Source organism: Syngnathoides biaculeatus, chromosome 17 (assembly GCF_019802595.1).
Source record: "Syngnathoides biaculeatus isolate LvHL_M chromosome 17, ASM1980259v1, whole genome shotgun sequence".
Lineage (NCBI taxonomy): Eukaryota > Metazoa > Chordata > Actinopteri > Syngnathiformes > Syngnathidae > Syngnathoides > Syngnathoides biaculeatus.
In genome coordinates, this window is record NC_084656.1 from 17,661,020 (window position 1) to 17,679,680 (window position 18,661).

Consider the following 18,661-nt stretch of genomic DNA (forward strand, 5'->3'; position numbering starts at 1 on the left):
AAGTATCTCCAAGATATTATGTTGATTATTTTCATCTCCACCCCCACAAAAAAATCTAAAATGTTTTTTAAAAATGTTTTTATTGTGACATTTCTGTAATAAAAATAATATTCTGTAACAAACTTTAATTAAAAATGAAAGTCCGGATAAAAATCTAGAAAAAATATAATAAGCATGCTTCAGGTGCAACTACAATTACATGTTCATAGGAGATAAGAGTTCATAGTGCATAAAAACTATAACTATATAACTATAAAAATTATTTGAAGTCAATTATCTTAAATTACTTGAAGCGAAACAAAATTGTACAGAAATGTGAAAAAAAATCAGCAAGAAAACTTAGTATTGAAATTGTATAGACATAATCCTTATCTATATCGTGATACATTATCGTTATGATTGTTAAAATGTCGCGATACTTTTGTGTCACGTGTCACATCCATCCGCAGTCAGCACTCGCTTTTTTTTTTTTTTTTTTAACCGGAAACGAGTTACAGTAATGTCATAGACGAGAATTCACACGCTTTGCCCTCGCAGGAGAGAGCGAGAGCGACAGCGACAGCTTGGGGCGGTCAGTCCCCGCTTCTCCCTCCCCGTCACATGTGCCACCTTCGCGGGGCTCAGTGAAGCAACCTCCAGCGCACACCGCGGAGGTCACCCCGCTTTCGAGACGTGAAAGTCTGCTGCGGAGTTTTTGTTTTTTGATTTTTTTTCTCACCCCCCCCCCGCTCGTCGCTTCCTCCTCCATGAGACTTTCGTCGTCTTGTTTTTTTTTTTTTTAAACAGAATATATTTCATTGGACTATGAAGTGAAACTCCGCCATATTCAGCACATCCACCACGCCCGCCGCGAGTGCTCCAAACTTACTTTCTCCGCCTCATTTTCTACTTAAAGCGGCGTGATAAAGGTAAAAAAAAAAAAAAGTAAACTTTCCCGAGTTAAAATGTGCTCTGCTTTGACGTGAAGTGGACTTGTGCTTGTTGCGCATACACACAACACCACCACCACCCCCGGCATCATGTTTATGTCCGTGCCCAGGGAGGCGACGCCTGAAGCCGGGGCACGATGACCCTGATGGCGGCGGGGGCTTGCTGCCTCAGCCCGGAGGCCAAAGAGGCTCGCAGGATCAACGACGAGATCGAGAGGCAGCTACGCCGCGACAAAAGGGACTCGAGACGGGAGTACAAGCTTCTCTTGCTCGGTAAATGCAGTAAATCAATCTTTCCACGTGTTATTTAGCATATAATTAAATGTTTGTGCTCCACCGCAACGCCTTTGATGACTCAATAGTTTTTGAATGTCACGCGTGACAGACGAAAGCGAGCAGCCGCTGTGTGTGGAGATTATTTACCCCCCCCCCCCAAAAAAAAAAATGAAATAAAACTTTATTTGTCCCCGAGGGTGTGACATTTCAAGGTACTGACATGTTTTTGTCCTTGACTCAAAGATAAAACGGATACTTTCAAAATAAATCATAAGTCATTTTGGGTCATAAGTTAAGAACAAGTGCTTACACAATGTAATTAAATCTATCAAGGAAGAAGTCAACTGAGTTAACCAAATTCAAAGTGTGAATGTAAAACTGTTTTTATTTTCAAAAACATTTCATTGCATTATCTGAATTTAGTGAATGTCATCCTATAGGTGCTGTAAAATTAAGACGGCAGTACCACGCCCAATAAGGTTCCAAAAAGTTATGGAAAATAAAAAAACAGCTTTTGAGTCACACTTTCAGATATCCTTCTTGCCACAAAGTTACAGGAATATTGTATATTACTGGTTGTTTACTGGTTAGCACACCGTGTTGCGGCAACTTGCTCAGAAGCAAGTCGGGGGTAGGGATAAGTCACGATCGTACGCGTTGCAAGTAAATCTATTAACCCTCAAGTTCGGAGAAAAGTCCCAAGTCACTGTGAGCGAGTCCCGACAAAGTTGGAAGCGTGTCGAGTCAAGTCAGGTATGAGGGTTCCCAAATCCAGAGAGCGGTATCAAAAAGTACTTTTTGGAAACCTCTTGTACCAGCCAAAAGGGAAAGACTGTTCTGAAATGTTGTGGCGGGTGGCAAAACAGCTGTTCTGTACCATTTTTGTTGTTGTGTATGTGGTACCAAGTTCTGTCCGATCTGAACTAGCCAACCTCAATGATACTGTACCACAAGCGTTACGCCTGTCAAATCATGGTGGGGTACCAAAAGTCCCTATTTTAGTGTTTCCCCACATTTTGGTGCAGTACCTAAGGACCAATTGTGACGTTTCTTTCCCTTTGTTTGGAAAAATCACTCGTATGCAACGTTCCCTCTAATTTTTGACAGTGTCTGAGCAAATGCGCTAAGCCCGTGAGCGCCCCCCTTTGACCCTTGTGAGCAACATCAGGCGTGTATGCACTGTGGTCGGATCGGTGTTATCCATTGAAGTTACATGCCTCATTAAAACATTGGGATTACAGCCTTTACGTTACCATCAGAAAATTTTAAGAACAATTTTATTTGTGTTTGTGCAAACTTGCAATGAAAATGTCAACAAAAAAAAACACATTGCTCACCAAACCAAGCTAACTATGAACTGTAAGTTTGAAATGTCTCCTCCAACTTTGTTTCATTTATTTATTTCAAACCCACAATGATATCCGCGTCTGTTTTCCTTTGTGTAAAACTGAATTATTGGTTCCAGAATATCTTCAGCAATGCATGTTGAAAGCTAAATGATGCTACCAAACAGTTTTAAGGTTATTTTATTTTAACGCTATTTTTAAAATACAGAATTAGCTTTTTGTGGACTGTATTGTGTGTTTTCATCCTCGATCAGGTTGCGCCAAGGTAGAATTTTAACATTACACGTCATCTCATCCTGTACTTTCTAATTTGGCTTCAGACCAGACCTTTTTACTCAAAAAAAAAAAAGAGAAAATCTCGTCATGTTACACCACTTTTTCTTCTTCATTATTATTATTATTATTATTATTATTATAATAATTCAACATTCATTAAAGCAACAGCATTTCTTGTTTTTTTTTTTTTTTTTTTACTTTTGCCATTATTATCTAGAGTAAACATAAGCAGCATGTCTAACTCGTCTTTGCTCTACATTGCCCAGACTGTGTTTCTAACTAAAGCACCGGTGGTGGGCGGTCTTTGTAATTATGAGTGTACCCCTTTAAGAGCTGGAGGTGGGCGGTGCCAGGTAAACAAGGAAGTAGTGTGTGTGGCATGGTGTGGCCAAGCAGAGCTTGTTTGAGATTCCATGCTGCCGTCTAAGTCAGGCTGTTGTTCACTGCGCTGGATCAGTTTTCATGTGCGCTACAAGTGCGCAATTGTGCAGGTGCGCAGCTTATAGGGAACATTGCACGTATGCTTGTTGTTTTTTTTTTTTGTTTTTTTTTTTAAATATGGACCCTTCAATTTTGAGGAAGGGCGTCAAACGATGTGAGCTAATATCAGCAGTTGTACAGTATCTAAAGGACGAAGACACTTAAACTGTCAAGTGCTGATGCTGGTCCCTACTCAATTTTTAAACTAGCATATACCAAACAACAGATGCTCTCACTACTACTACTGTCCAGGTAGGATTCGTAGTGGTATGGTTCTTCAATTAAGAGGCTCCAAATTTGGGTATTACAATGTTTTGGAACACAGATGTTGGGATAGCAGTTTTTGTAACAGATTACTGTCTGGGTTCCAGTCATACTGGTACGGTTCGTAAACAGTGGAGCACCTTCAAATTTGTCCGTCAACCCAGTTGATCCATCCCGAGTTTTGGAGTCCTACTGTTGTATTATTTATTTTTTGTTTTCAAAATAAAGATGTATGATTTATTTTCCAGGGACCGGCGAGAGCGGTAAGAGCACCTTCATCAAGCAAATGAGGATCATCCACGGCCGAGGCTACTCTGACGAGGACAAGCGGGCCTTCACCAGGCTGGTGTACCAGAACATTTTCACCGCCATGCAGGCCATGATCCAGGCCATGAAGACGCTGCGGATCCCCTACAAGTACCAGTACAATGAGGTACGAGAAGTACACACACACGGCTGAGCCTTTATTGTCAGTTTATACGGAGGGGGGGGGGGGGGGGTGGTGTTTAACTTAATTTGCAGCCATGTTTAGTTTTGCAGTCCTGCTGCCAGACGCTTAGAGAACAAGTTCTGTCCTCTCCAGTGTTTACAATATTTTTATTCAAGTCAATCCACATTTATTACTGGGGATACATTGCAGAACCACCTGCATTAGGTGAAATTCAGCAATATAGAAGGATATATTTTTTTAATATACAGTGGTGCCTTGAGATTCCAGACTTTTTTGTGTCACTGTATCAACTGCATGACCATTGTGCTGCTCCTTCTTGTGCCACTGCCTTGGCTGCCTCAGGGTAGCGGAGACAAAGACATTTGCTGTTTAGTGTGAGGCCAGAACTCCTCTCACAGCTCATCGGTATGTCACTTTAATCGGTTGTTCTACGCAGAGGATAAAGAATATGTCTCCTGAGTCCTGTTATATTGTCTGGTTGTGTGTTGCAGCACCGTTTGTGTTCCAATCTTTCCTTAAATGGTTGTAGCCCTGCAACGCCCAGTACTTGCTATTTAGCGTGAGCGCTAAGCTAGTAGACTGAACGGCTAAGCTTTGTAGTGTTTCTGAAATACACAAAGTATAATTCTCTTTATTTTTCACAGTAAGCGTCAGCTGGGCGTGGCAATAAACACATTGGAGCTCTTTTTATTGTTGTTTTTCTTTTAAATTTAAGTTTTTTGTTGTTCTGTTAGTTGTTGTCAAGTGAGTCGAGTCACGACCAAAATACGCCTCTCATCTGTCAAGTCCGCGCTTGCGAGTCAAAACAAAACAAAACCAAAAAAAAAAAAAAATCATCTGAACGTCAGCTCGTATTTCACAACACACTTTTTAAAAAAGTTCCCGCTTGTGTGTTCTCACTTCCACTTGCACGGTTCTCCATATGAGAGGCAAAATGTGCTTGATTCAAGCTGTTAAATTGTTAGTTTTGGTTGAAGTTTTCGGTCAAACGAACTCGTTAAAAAGACAAAGATTCTATAACATGTTCGACGAAATCGGATTATTTTCCTGCTCTTTTGGAATGGTTATTACTTGATAAGGGACCTTCTCTGCATCTACTTCTTGCTCTCAACGATTCCTCTACAGCCACAAAATATATTACAAAATAAATAGTTTTAAATCATTCAATCTTCCTTTTATTCTTTTTAAAATCTTGGAACGTTTTCTTAATGACTTTAAAATACTTATTTTTACACTAAACAATGGAATTCTTTCTCATGTTGTAACTTTATTGTTGTAAAATGACGACTATTTATTGTAACAATTATGGTCGAAGTGCAGGGGTGTCAAACTCATTTGTGTCGCGGGCCACATTGTCGTTCGGGTTTCCCTCAGAGGGCTGTTGTGATTGTGAGACCATAAAAATCATTTATTGCCTCATCATATTGACACGTGAAATTTATGAATTACTTTTGGAATCAGAAATCAAGGGTAACGGGTTTGTTGATGTTTGGTAACGTAAAAACGCTTGCAATACATCGTTATGATTTTTGACATGACAATTAGAAATTTTGGTACACATGTGAACAAGAATCATGGAAGTTGACATGATTTGCCTTCACGGCCCACTTAAAATCATGTGGGTGGCCGGATCTGCCCCCCGTGCCTCGGGTTTGACACCAGTGTCTTAATCATGTTTTTGTTTTTTTCTTTTCTCCCTCAAAACGCTCTTTTTGTAGCAGCAATTTTGTTCCTAGTCACGTAAAATGTACGTACATCCTAAGTTTGGTGAATATTCTTATTGTACAATTTTTCTCTTTCTGTACACTGTGAATCTATCAATGAATAGTTGGAATTTTACTTAAAAAGTTACAAAATGACAGCAATTTATTCCTAAAATCGTAACTTCTAAAAAAGTCTGTTCTTGCTTTAATTTTTCTTGCAAAATGTATTTTTTTTCATTGTAAAGTTATGACTCCTTTGTGTTTTGAAAAAAAAAAACCCACTTACTTTTTTGTGAAATTAGGACTCAGTTTTTGATGTTATCATGGTAATTTTTTTCAGCGTAGTATCACAACTTTATTCCCATCAAATTACATCTTTTTTTTTTTTTTTTTTAAATCACAATAAAATTGTAACTTACCCTAAATGTTTTTCATTCTATAACAGACCATTTCTGGTCAAATAGTTTTTATTTTTGTTTGAGACGCTTAATTTTATGGTGTTGTTATAAACGCTCAAAGTATTTATTTTTTTTTCTTCCGTCGTGGCGCTGATAACAATTTGTAGGTGAACCACACACGCACCGACAGACACGTCCACGCGTGCTCGTTTCCGCACACGTGCGAGACAAACGTGAATGTTTAATGGAAGCGATAGCGTCTTATTAATGACTCCAATTAGCTCCCCCACACAAGCACACGAGAGCGCAAGTTCCAGGTAGAGACCAGGAAAGGCCCCGGGGGAGAACGCTGCACTTCCTGATGACCTATCTCGAGCTACGCGTGCGCGTCTGCGTGTTATCATGTCACGGCAACTCCGTCTGAGTCCGCGCGTTTATGCCCTTGAAGTGGAATCGTGAACCAGATGAGCGCTCGGCTCGGCTAATGCTAATTATTACCGTGAATTAGTCATCCATAAACATCCCCTGGAAATGCTTGTGCAGCTCGTTATTCATATAATAAACCAGATTGTGTGGTTGCTGTTTTGCGCCCTTTGTTGCTGTTTGTTTTGTCAGGGATTGCACAAGCGTTGCACAATTTGAGCGCGGGGCCAAGATTGTTGATTCATAGCACATTTCGGAAACCTTTGCTTGGGGGAACAAATTAGACTGGTACGGGACCGAAAGGTTGGAGGTCCTGGAATCCAGAGGAGTGCTTATCGGCTAACATCGATACGTTACCTTGTGTTGCCGATCGTAGATGTGCTATTGTGGTACAGATTACAGTTTTTGGTCCTCGTTATGTGTGAAATTATGCCAAATTTATTACTTTGCAGAGTCCAAGTGGACAAACGAAGTTTCGAGGGAAAGATTTTGCTTTGACCTCCTCATAATCAAACGATCTGAGTTAGAATATTAGTTTTGCCATTGTCAAAAGTTGTGCATGGTACCAACCAAGATGGATGACTTGGGACGGTGGCCCAAATCCTCGAATCAGATCATTTGGGGTACCGATTCTAGTCGTTTGGTACCTAAAATGGGAGGCTCACTTGTGGCATTTGCAAATGCAAATTTAGCAAGGTCTCCTTTTGAAGGCTGAGCCATTCCACATTTTTTGGAAGGTTTCCCTTAGGTTACCAAACAAAAGCCGTCACGTCAAAGCGCAAGTATCCAAATTAGGAATGTTTCCCCTTCACTCACGCCTGCATGAGGCACAAAATGGCTCCAGAATATCCGCTTTCAGCGCTAGGAGTAAAATAGCCTCCACCTGGCCCGCGCGTAGACGGGAAGTATTTGCTGCCAGGCGAGGAGGCAGAGAATTAAGGCCGGCCAAAGATTCCAGGAAGACATCCGTCGGCCAAGCCCGAGGAGATTATCTCAACGAGATTTTACCCGGAACTCTGCTGCGGCGGCACTTAGGCGGCCCGCTAAATGCATTTGAACGGAAGCGCTCGATGTACTCCTGCAACGATTAGACGCAAAACCTCAAACACACACGCGGAGGCGGAGAGAGTCGCGGTCCCGCACAGCGTCACGGCTGCTGATGGCGGACGTTCGTTCGCTGGATGCATTGAGTCGACGGGTTTTTTTTTTTTTGTCAGGGAAGAAAAAGGAGGTCAGCCGCTGTTTTGACATGTGCAATCTTGCTGGGTGATTTAATTGGCCGCTCCCTCGGGAAAGCAACAAAAACAATACCCGCGCGGGCTGCCTACCGCAGATCCACGCGCACGAGTACTCAGTGTGCCACTGTGAATATAAATACTGTGTTACACTTATGATACAGTATGCTAGTAATACACCAGGGGCTGAATTTACAATGCAGCTCCAAGAAGTGCGCACTTCTTGTTTTTTTTTTTTTTTTTTTTTTTTAATAGTGTGTATTTTCTGATTTATCTCATTTACCTGAGGATTTATTTTTTGTGACTTTTTACTTTTCTTCGCATACATTTTGACCACGAGGTTCTTCGAATATGAACTACAACTGTAGTTAAAGGGGAACTCCACTCATTTAAAATAATGTATCAGATAGGTCATATTACTAGTACTGTAACTTTAAAATAAAGATTTTCATCAGATATCATTTAAGGTTGTTAATATCGGTAATTTTGATGTTCCTGGTCGGATGTGACGTGTCATGTGTTTGGTTACGTTCCCACACAGTTATTGTCAGGGCTGATTTCTCGGATTTATTCTCATCTGATTAAGATATAGAAGTATCGGTTGATCAGGAAGACGGAGGAATACGTCCATACAGATTTGATCCGTTAACAGAGCTTTGGCGGTGGAGGTTGTTAGCCGTGCTTCGGCGGCCGGGGAAGCCGTTAACTGAGCTTTGGTGGCAGCCGTTAGCCAAGCTTCGGGGGAGACCGTTAGCCGAGCTTTGGTGACCGGGGAGGCCGTTAGCCGAGCTTCGGCGGCGACGGTCGCTCGCTCGTCAGACTCTGCGTCATTCCCAACCAAAGAACCATCCGAATATTCAACATTATTGACGCTGACAATAACTGTGTAGGAACGTAACCAAGCACATGACATGTCACATCCGACCGGGAACATTCAAAATTGCCGATATAAACAACTTTAAATGATATCTGAAGAAAATCTTTATTTTAAAGTGACAGTACCAATGACATGACCTATCCGATACATTGTTATTTTCAATGAGTGGAGTTCCCCTTTAAGTATTGTCGCTGAAAATGAGCCGTAGAAATAATGTGCCGCGTTTTTGCACGTCCTTGTTTAGGCCAACGCCAGCACTGTCTGCGAGGTGAACGTGGAGACGGTGACGACGTTTACAAACGAGTACGTGGACGCCATCAGGAGTCTGTGGGCCGACCCGGGGGTCCAGGAATGTTACCGTCGCAAGAGAGAATACCAGCTCTCCGACTCGGCCAAATAGTGAGTGCGCTGTAAACAGACGGGATACCTGCCGAATACTTTCCGTTGTTTCCTATGCCAGCTGCGTGCGCGGCGTCTGGGTTTACTTTATATAAAGATGAAGTTTAAACAAAGTACAGTGCATGATAAAAAGGTCTACGTTTATCTGTTCTTATGCTAGTGTTTTGTCATTTAAAAATAAAAGAACAAAACCAATCATTTAAAAAAAACAAATCCACCATCAATGTGACCTATGACCTGTAAAAATGAATGGATTTTCTTGTTTTGGGTCCTTTTTAAAAGAACCAACAGAAATACCGTAAATCCCGGCCTACAGAGCGCACCTGGTTATAAGCCTCACAGAGTACATTTCTAAAGGAAATACTATTTGGTACATATGCCGCAGCTGTGTAAAAGCTGCAAGTGCCCACATTGAAACACGAGATATCTATAAAGAAAGATGGTACACAGACAGAGTTTAATGCTAGCGCCTAGCTAAAGCTAGCACTAACGCTAGCACTAAAAAGGCTGGTTAAAATAAAACTTACTGGTAAATACCACTGAGATACGCCAGTAACACAGCAACAACACGCTAGCACAGCGGTAGCGCAGTGCTAACGGCCGGTAAAAGTCACTTCCTTGGCACATATATTGCACCAATCTCATTCTTACCTTTTCTGCGCAAGTGCTCCCTTCCTGCACAAATTAACCGTGTATACCGCACGGTTGAAAGCGTGTCAAAAAGTCACGACTTGTAGGCTGGAAATTACGCTAATGTGGTTGCATAAGTGTACACACCCTCTCATAATTGGGATGTGGCTCGGAACCCGCGTTAAATGGGAATCAGCACACAAGTATGTGTGAAAACGGTCTGTTGAAACAGGTGGGGAAAAAAAGCCTGGCATTTCGAACAGGGCTGTGTCGACTTTTTATGTCCACTGCATTTCCACAATTAATAGATGCCAAAGCGCGAAACATGATCAGGCCTACGGACCACTTTAGATTTAGATTCCAATTGTAAAATATGTGCCTTTGCTCCATAAAGGTTGGAAATCACGGGCGTACCCCGACTTAAACGTAACATTTCGCCCTCCAGCTACTTGAACGACTTGGACCGCATCGCCGACGCCGCGTACCTGCCGTCGCAGCAGGATGTGCTGCGGGTCAGGGTGCCCACCACGGGCATCATTGAGTACCCCTTCGACTTGGAGAACATGGTGTTCAGGTGAGTGCGCCGCCACCGTCACCTACCGTGTGTTCGGGGGGGGGGGAGAAAACGGGTCGCAGTAATGCTTTTGTCTCCGCCGCAGGATGGTGGACGTGGGCGGACAGCGCTCTGAGAGGAGGAAGTGGATCCACTGTTTCGAGAAAGTCACGTCCATCATGTTCCTGGTGGCGCTCAGCGAGTACGACCAAGCGCTGGTGGAGTCGGCGCACGAGGTGACGCCCAGCAGTGTGCTTTATTGGCCCGCAGGGGGAGCTCTTCAGTCACTCTGCTGGGCTCGTTTACGGCACCCAACCCTCCCTCCCTCCCTCCCTCTCCTATCTTTTAACATGTCCTCTCCTTTTGAAGAACCGCATGGAGGAGAGCATGGCCTTGTTCCGGACAATCATCACCTACGAGTGGTTCGAAGAGTCCTCGGTCATCTTGTTCCTCAACAAGATTGATTTGCTGGAGGAGAAAATCATGCACTCGCATTTGGTCGACTACTTTCCTGAATATAATGGTGAGCACAGGAGAAGAGGCTTTTTCTTTTTCTTTTTTTTCTTTTTTCAATCCTCACCTTATTCATTGTCTTATTTTTAATTTTGATATTGGTACTTCAGATAAAAGGGGTCAGTTGCAATGATACATAGGTCTAATAGATTCCATTACTTCATTTAGGTACACAAGGTAGTGTATTAAGTTTGTCAACATGACATTTTATCATGTTTCATGTTGTTTTTGTCATGTTTTGATTTTCTCTTGCAGCTTTGATACAACCTCAAAAGGTGGAAAGTTAATGGGCCAATTTCACCTAACCATTGGAAATCATTGAATTTATTTATTTACTTACTTATTTTTTTTACCAGCAACATGGGGGGAGGCACTTACATAATATGGTTAAATCTTTACAGACAACACAACAGAGACTTTATATTTAGATGTATAATTGAGTAATATAAAGTACCATAATTCCCGGCCTACAGAGCGCACCTGGTTATAAGCCTTGCCTAGTACATTTGTAAAGGAAATACCATTTGGTACATACATACGCCGCATATTGAAACACGAGATATGTACAAAGAAAAACGGTACACAGAGAGTTTAACGCTAGCGCTGCGCTGTAAATGATGTTGAATATTCGGATTGTTCTTCGAACAGGAATGACGCAAAGTCTGACGAGCGAGCTGCGTCGCCGCCGAAGCTCGGCTAACGGCCTCCCCGGCCACCGAAGCACGGCTAACAGCCGCCGCCGGGGAACTCACTGAAAATAACAATGTACCAGACAGGTCATGTCATCGGCACTGTAACTTTAAAATAATAATTTTCACCAGATATCATTTTAGGTCGTTTATATTGGCAATTTTTGAATGTTCCCAGTCGCTGACATTTTGGGAGTCAAGATGAGCGGAACGCTGCGCAGCCCCGGTTAAAAAAAAAAAAAAAAAAAAAGGTAAATACCGGTAAAAGTCACTGAGATACGGCAGGAACACGCTAGCGCAGCGCTAACAGGTCCGGACCGGTAAAAGTCACTTCCTCGGCACCTATATTCCACTGGTCTAACGCTTAACTTTTCCACTCAAGTGCCCCCTTGCGGCCGTTAGAAAAAATGCACAAATTAGCCGCATCACCGCATAAACCGCAGGGTTGAAAGCGTGTGGGGAAAAAAAGTCACGGCTTATAGGCCAGACATCACGGTAAGTACAATTACAATATTGTGTTTCCCTGTTATGTGTTTGTGCTCCCAAAATGTGAGATGGGCAGAAAAAAAGTCACCTTTAAGATGCTTGATGAGTGATTGTTGCCATCTCGTGTGCCTCCCTCCCCGACCCCCCTCCGAAGGTCCTCAGCGGGACGTGAAGGCGGCCCAGGAATTCATCCTGAACATGTTCGTCAACCTGCACCCCAACCGCAAGAAGCTCATTTACTACCACTTCACCTGCGCCACCGACACGGACAACATCCGTTTCGTCTTCCACGCCGTCAAGGACCACATCCTGCAGGGCAACCTCGAAGACTACAACCTGGTGTGAAGCGGAGGTACGGGGTCGGGGGATTCTGGAGTTGGGGGGGGGGGGGGAGATGCTCGAAAAGCCTGACTATTTGACCACTTTGATGCAAGATGGCGGCGACGGGGCGCCTAATGACGGTACTACTGATGTTATGGGACCTTTGATCACTAAACTGCTGCCCGAGTGGATGACGAGCATAAAAATGTCACCGAGCGGCAGTCGGCGGCTGACCGCACGCGGACGCAGCGGGGACTGGTTTTTGTGCAGGTGCGAGTCGGTCTCACTTTGAAGTGGGAGTCCCCGTCCATTATAGCTCGTGTGTGTGTGCCTCTGTTGTGTAAACAGGATGGAAAGCCAATTGAGCATTTGTTCGCTATCCAGTAGTGATGGGCGAGTACCGATAGCAGGTATCGGTATGTGGTCCATACTGGGCTTTTGGATACTCGTGAAGGCTGCCTATTTAAGGCAAGAACATTTGACCTTAAGTCCAATTCACCAGTGTTTGAGAAATTGGAGAACCATCATTAGGGTTGGGCATCGATACTTGAGAGTGTCCAGTTCCCCTTGAATCGTTGAAATTTCACTCCCCGGTTACGATGCTTGTAGTCCGCCCACCCCGAAGAAGAGCCGAAAACCAACAAAGAAGAACACACTGGAAAATGTGTTTGTGCCCAGCGGTGTTGGCAAGGAAAAAAATATTAATTACTTTGTTGAAATGGAAAAAAAACATTCGCCTTCGTGCAACACTTGGAATGAGATTATATTGTGCAAAGGAGGCTTTGGCGATGTGGTTTGGAACCCAAATCGGGATAAGGAACCGGAATGAGAATCCCTCCAATTCAAATGATGCCCATCCCTAATCATCAACAACTTCAGAAAGAAAGAAAGAGAAAAATTTTTTTTTTGATGAGTTCGCAATTGTCTCTCATTGTGTTCATGGGAATTGTATCTATCAAAAGTACTCGTTGTGTCGGTACTCAGTATTAAAGTACTCAATAACGGACCTTTCCGACAGCAATCTTGAGCTCCGCCCCCTGAGCCGTGTCCCACAAGCTTCCAAAATGGCGATTGAACATAACATGTTTGAAGTCGATTCTCTATCGCGTATTCCAGAAAATATTGGGGTATGTTTTTTGCCAAATGCGTCAGACTTGTCTAAGAGAGTTCTACAGAGAGGTCTCAACTATTTCACGAAAGGATATGTACACGGAATTAAGATTTTGGACGGAGCAGGACGCAATGTCAGAGTTATGGCGAAATGTTGGCGATCGATGCAAAAAAAAAAAAAAATAAAATAAACGTTTGACGCCTCACAAACTTCATATTGAAATCCAACAGGATAAAATAGTGGAATCATACTGCGCGTGTGAAGCAGGGTGAGTACTTTTTACTTGGAAAGATTCCGAGTAATATCATTGTAGTCTTTATAAGTGAGTGGGTGGAACCCAGTGCTCTGTCCTAAAAGTCTGATGCGATCAAAATAGGCAAATAGACATTTCTCTTGCATGACACGGCGCATTTACATATCACTAACCCGACTCTTCGGCATAAAACATGACACACTTCGTTTAGAAGGTCAGCGATACGCTAACAAAGTGGAAGTTGTTCTCCTGCAATGTATAAAACACTGATAATAATAATAATTCAATCAAACTCAGACAAGATACTTCTCCCTCATTTACCTTCCATCTGAGGACCATTTTTTTTCGTAACATTAACTTTTCCAAGCGCACGCTACTAACAACCAGCATTGCTCGTGGGACAATCCGGCGAGAGGGGCGTGTCAAGCCAGGGGGTTAGGACAATGTGGCTATCTGATTGGCTATTGTCGTATGAGTGATTGACAGGTCGGAAAGGTCCATTGTACTGGTACTCATTTAAAAAAAAAAAAAAAAGTTATCGAGCATCCACACAATGTCTCTTAAGGTCCATGTACTACTAGTATGCTGTAGGTGTTTACTCTCCAGACAATTCAAAATACTAGTAGAATTCACTGTGTGTCACTAGTTGCATTTTTTTTCCCACTACTGCAAAACATTTCTCCACACTAGTAGAATAACATTGGCATGCTAGTCAGACGCAACTACACTAGTTGATATTTGTGCGTTACTATCACCTACTAGTTTTCATAGTGTGACAGGTAGTGCAAAGCTCCGAGGGTCACTAGTATCGTGTCATTTTCCTCCTGTTGTGCCCACATTGTCCCACTAGTGAGGAGAAAGCGCATACTTAAATACTCACACGCCTCTTTGAGCAGATATCCCATGTCAAACTATTATTCTACTACAACTTGTGTTTCTAGTGAAGACAAAGAGTGTACTAGTACTGTATTTGGACCTTTAGGTAGATGGCAAAGATATGGCATAGATACTCAAACGGTTTTCCATAAGCAAGTCGTAATCAACACTAATTGCACATTTCCCTTTTTCGCCTTCACTCATTTGCGTATTTGAGTCACGCCGCGTCACCATTTTGGAGTCGGCGTTTTTTGTTTGTGTTGTTTTTTGTGTGCACAGCGTCAGTCTGTACTTGCCACACTCGATACGAAATACTACAATTGCGAGGAAACGGTTGAAACGTTGCCAGAGTAATACAAATAATAACGGAACTATCCAGATTTTTAAAAGTTGTCATTTTCCGAGAATAATACTACATGCAGGATTTTTTTGGTTGTTTTTGTGAGGAATTTTTTTTTAAGAGGGAATGTAAAAAAATGTAACTATAAAAAAAACTTTGTCCTCTGAATATTCCAACTTTGTTCTTTGCAATTTTTCTCTTTTCTCTCTACAAATTGCTACATTATGGTAGAGTGACACAATATTTCTCTTTAATTGAATTTCAACCAACATTTTTTTTTTCTTGTAAGATTTATGATTTTTATTCTGCAATTGCAATTGCCACGTTATTATGAAATTTACCAGTAAAAGATAAAAACACAAGTACAATTACAAAAAAAACTGTCGTAAAGTTGCGAGAGTCCTACAATTGTAATTTCACGATTGAGAAAAAAAAAAAAAAAAAGTTGCTTAATTTATAATGGAATGAGGATCATGTCTAGAGGAAGATTATTTTTTGGACTTGCTGTTAACAATCTCCAAATTTGATCTTAAAATAAAAAAAAGTATCATTTAACTGTATATACACGATTTACAATTGTGTTCACTTAACATTCCAACTTTTTTCTTATAAAATTGTGCTTTATCCCCAACTAATTATGAATTTACTGTATATTTTTCCATGTAAAAATTCCACTTTTTTTTCCTTTAGGTTTTTTTTTTGGTTTTGTTTTCCTTGTAAAATTGGGACATTATTTTACCTGTTTATTTTACTTTTGTGAAATTTGTATATATAAATATTAGTCACACTGAAAAGACCACAAAAAAAACAGTTGTGATTAAAATTTCTCTCTAATGTTCTGATAGTCTGTTGATTTGATGAAGTTGAGATATTATGACAATAAAGTCGTTTTTTTTTCATTTTGTGAATCAATTAATTTTAATTAGTGAATGTATAAAAAAAGAGAAACCTTAAACTGCAAAAAAGTGTAACTATCTCTGTTTTACGAATGACCATAACACTTTTTGCAAAATTGCAATTAAAAAAAAAACATTTTTATAGCCTTGTCAAGTTTTGACTTCAGTGTAAATGGGATTTATGTTTGTAATATAGAAATCTCATGATATGATTTTTGTAAATCAACTGAAAATTTAAAAAAATTAGACAACCATTTTTTTTTAAAGATGTTCTTAAATGTTGCACTATTTTCTGAAAACTTTTGGAGTGAAATTAGGACTTTGTTCTCCAAACCTTAGGGTTCTTCAAATGAGGTATTATTGTTATTGTCAGACTTTATTTTGTCTTGCAAAAATGATAAAATAAAGCACCACATTTTTTTTTTTATTTTTTTTTTTTTACAAATTTTGTAAACTACAGCTTTTTCCCACATTTATGACTTTTCTCGTAATATTCCAACTTTGTTTTTGTAAATTGGATTTTCTTCAAAATTTAGAACAGTTTCTCATCAATTAGGACGCAAGGTTTTTTTTTTCTGATAATGTTCCAAAATACTTCTTGAAAATTGACTACTGTTTATTTTGGAATACAACAACTTTTCTTTCAAATTGATGACTGTACTCTGTTAAACCTGAATTTGTTTTGTAAGATTCCGAAAGTTTGAATTTTTTTTTTTTAACTCCTTCACTGCCAGCCCTCCCAGTTGGTTACCATGGATACTTGACACTTAAAGCCGTCAATGGCAGTGACGCCTTGAATTTTTCGAGGCTTTTTTTTTTTTTAATCAAACCGAAACTCTTCTCGTAAGATTTACAGCTTCATTTTTGTAAAATGACGCCTTTATTTTTCTTGAAATTCCGAATATGTTCTCGTAGAATTATGATTTTGCAGTAAAACAACTAATCTTATTAAAGTACGAGTTTATCGCCCGTAAATGCAGACTTGTGTTCGATGTAAATGATAAATTCTTGTAACATTTTAACTTCTTTTTAGTGTCCACATGCACATGAACACATTTCAAAGGGAATTCTGCATTTCATCCTTTTCCTTTCCTTTTTTTTCCTCCATAATTTGTTGATTGTATGACGCTGCAGTCTTGTAATTTATAGTCTTTAGAAGTGGGTTTATTTGAACGCGCACGATGAATATGACCCAGTTACGGTACGGCGATGGCAGTCGCGAAGCGCCTAAACGCCGAGAGAAAAAGTGTTAAATACCCACTCGGGCATTAAACGAGTGCAGTCTTGAACTTGGTTGAAGTGTCGTTTAAAATGATGGCGTAAATGTATAAAAGCCCAATCGGAGCTTATCGGTGGCACCGCTGTTTACATGTCCTCTCTTCTTCTTATTAAACGTAATTGCCGTCTAATTTATGCTTGAGTTTCACTCACCGCAATTGATGTTTTATGCCGCGTTTGTGTGCGCCCGCGTGTGTGTTTCTATGTGATGATTTGAATAAAGTAAAAATGTTGCTCATGGTTTGTGTCTTTGTGGGTTTCCCGCTGACTTAACCCGTTTGGCTTTTTTGTTGACTTTGTGTGCTGAGGTTTAGTCCACAGAGCGCCAGGACGGATTTAAGGCAGGTGACAGAACTCCAGTCGCCTGCCGGGAAATGTTTGCCTTGTGGCCATTTTGTCGTACGAATGACCCGTTTTCGGGGATAGAAGCCGTCGCCCGGTTGATTGTCAAGCAGCATTTGCTACAACAACTAGTGAAAAAAGCTAACGTAATTATACGTCATGTATTTGAAACAATCACATCATTTTGTCTTTGGGGAAAAAAAAGTTTCTCATAATGTTAGCACGTAACGCAAACAGTACACATGCTAACACATAGCAACGCTCCAAGCAACAGACATGTAGCAATGCGGTCAGATTCAAGTTTGTCCTACCGTAATTCTCAGCCTACGAGCCACGATTTTTTTTTTTCACAGCCTTCGCGCTATTTAGCATTGGCGTCGCATCATTAGCGTCAGCACCACCGTGCTAGCGTTAGCGTTAGCACCGCCGTGTTAGTGCGGCCGCGCTAGCATTAGGCTCTTTCTGTGTACAAGGGTCTGTCGCCTGGGAATTATGGTAATCACTTCCAGCGATCCGTTCGATTCCATTCTCTGAGCCGCTTATCCTCACAAAGGCCGCGGGAGCGCTGGCGCCTATCCCAGCTTCGTGGTATTGCATTGTACTGCCTCCCAGTGGCCAAGTCATTGTAATTAATTCTAAATCCTCGCATTCTTAATTATGCTGTTATAATAATATTTATAAAGTACAATATTGAAATTAGTATTGCTAAAAACATCTTTGGTGGAGGCGAGTCTGGGACAGATTAATGATTTCATTTAGGAAAAATGATGTGAGCAATGTTTTGTATTATGAGTATGATCATAATACCCAGTTAAACTTGCAATTCTTTAAGTTTCAATATGACTGTTTTTAATGATATTTTGTTCTTGTTACATTTTCCTTTTCTAAATTAAGATTTTACCCTTGTTAAATTACAACAGTGGATAAAAATGTGACTTTTTCCTGAAAGTCTTTTGAAGAATTTCATTTAATGTCATAGTTTGTCGGAGATTAAAACTTTATTCTTTTAGAATTATGGATGCTTTTACCATTTTTTTTCTATAAAGTGAAACTGTCTAGCAAAATGTCCATCGATGTTGCGGTAGTTATTATACTTAAAAGTGAATGATATTTGGACACCAATGATAAGGCAACACGTGTAGAAAGACAGTCGACCAATACTCACATGCGTATATTGTAAATCATCTGCGAAACCGGAACTGGATTGATGGCATTTCCGCTCATTTTAATTGGGAAAGATGATTTTTGAGTTACAAGCAGGGTCACTGGAACAAATAAAAAACAAGATATTATCATAAAATGAATGCTTTTCCTCA

The 18,661-nt window shown here is 40.8% G+C and overlaps 1 protein-coding gene across 1 annotated transcript; it reads left to right on the plus strand.

The window, feature by feature from the left end:
• The first annotated feature begins 496 nt into the window (after positions 1-496).
• LOC133490492 (guanine nucleotide-binding protein G(q) subunit alpha-like) lies at positions 497-17,243 on the plus strand. Its single transcript, XM_061800638.1, has 8 exons — positions 497-908; positions 1,040-1,202; positions 3,820-4,004; positions 8,903-9,057; positions 10,133-10,261; positions 10,347-10,476; positions 10,610-10,763; positions 12,083-17,243. Exons 2-8 carry the CDS (start codon positions 1,067-1,069, stop codon positions 12,271-12,273), a joined length of 1,080 nt encoding a protein of 359 aa, XP_061656622.1. The 5' UTR covers positions 497-908; positions 1,040-1,066; the 3' UTR covers positions 12,274-17,243.
• Positions 17,244-18,661: the final 1,418 nt, after the last annotated feature.

Excerpts from the sequence above, each read along its gene's own strand:
- LOC133490492 (XM_061800638.1), top strand. The coding sequence starts at position 1,067 with ATGACCCTGATGGCGGCGGGGGCTTGCTGCCTCAGCCCGGAGGCCAAA. Across the intron at positions 9,058-10,132 it reads CTCTCCGACTCGGCCAAATA|CTACTTGAACGACTTGGACC; the intron begins GTGAGTGCGCTG and ends TTCGCCCTCCAG. Across the intron at positions 10,477-10,609 it reads TGGTGGAGTCGGCGCACGAG|AACCGCATGGAGGAGAGCAT; the intron begins GTGACGCCCAGC and ends CTCCTTTTGAAG.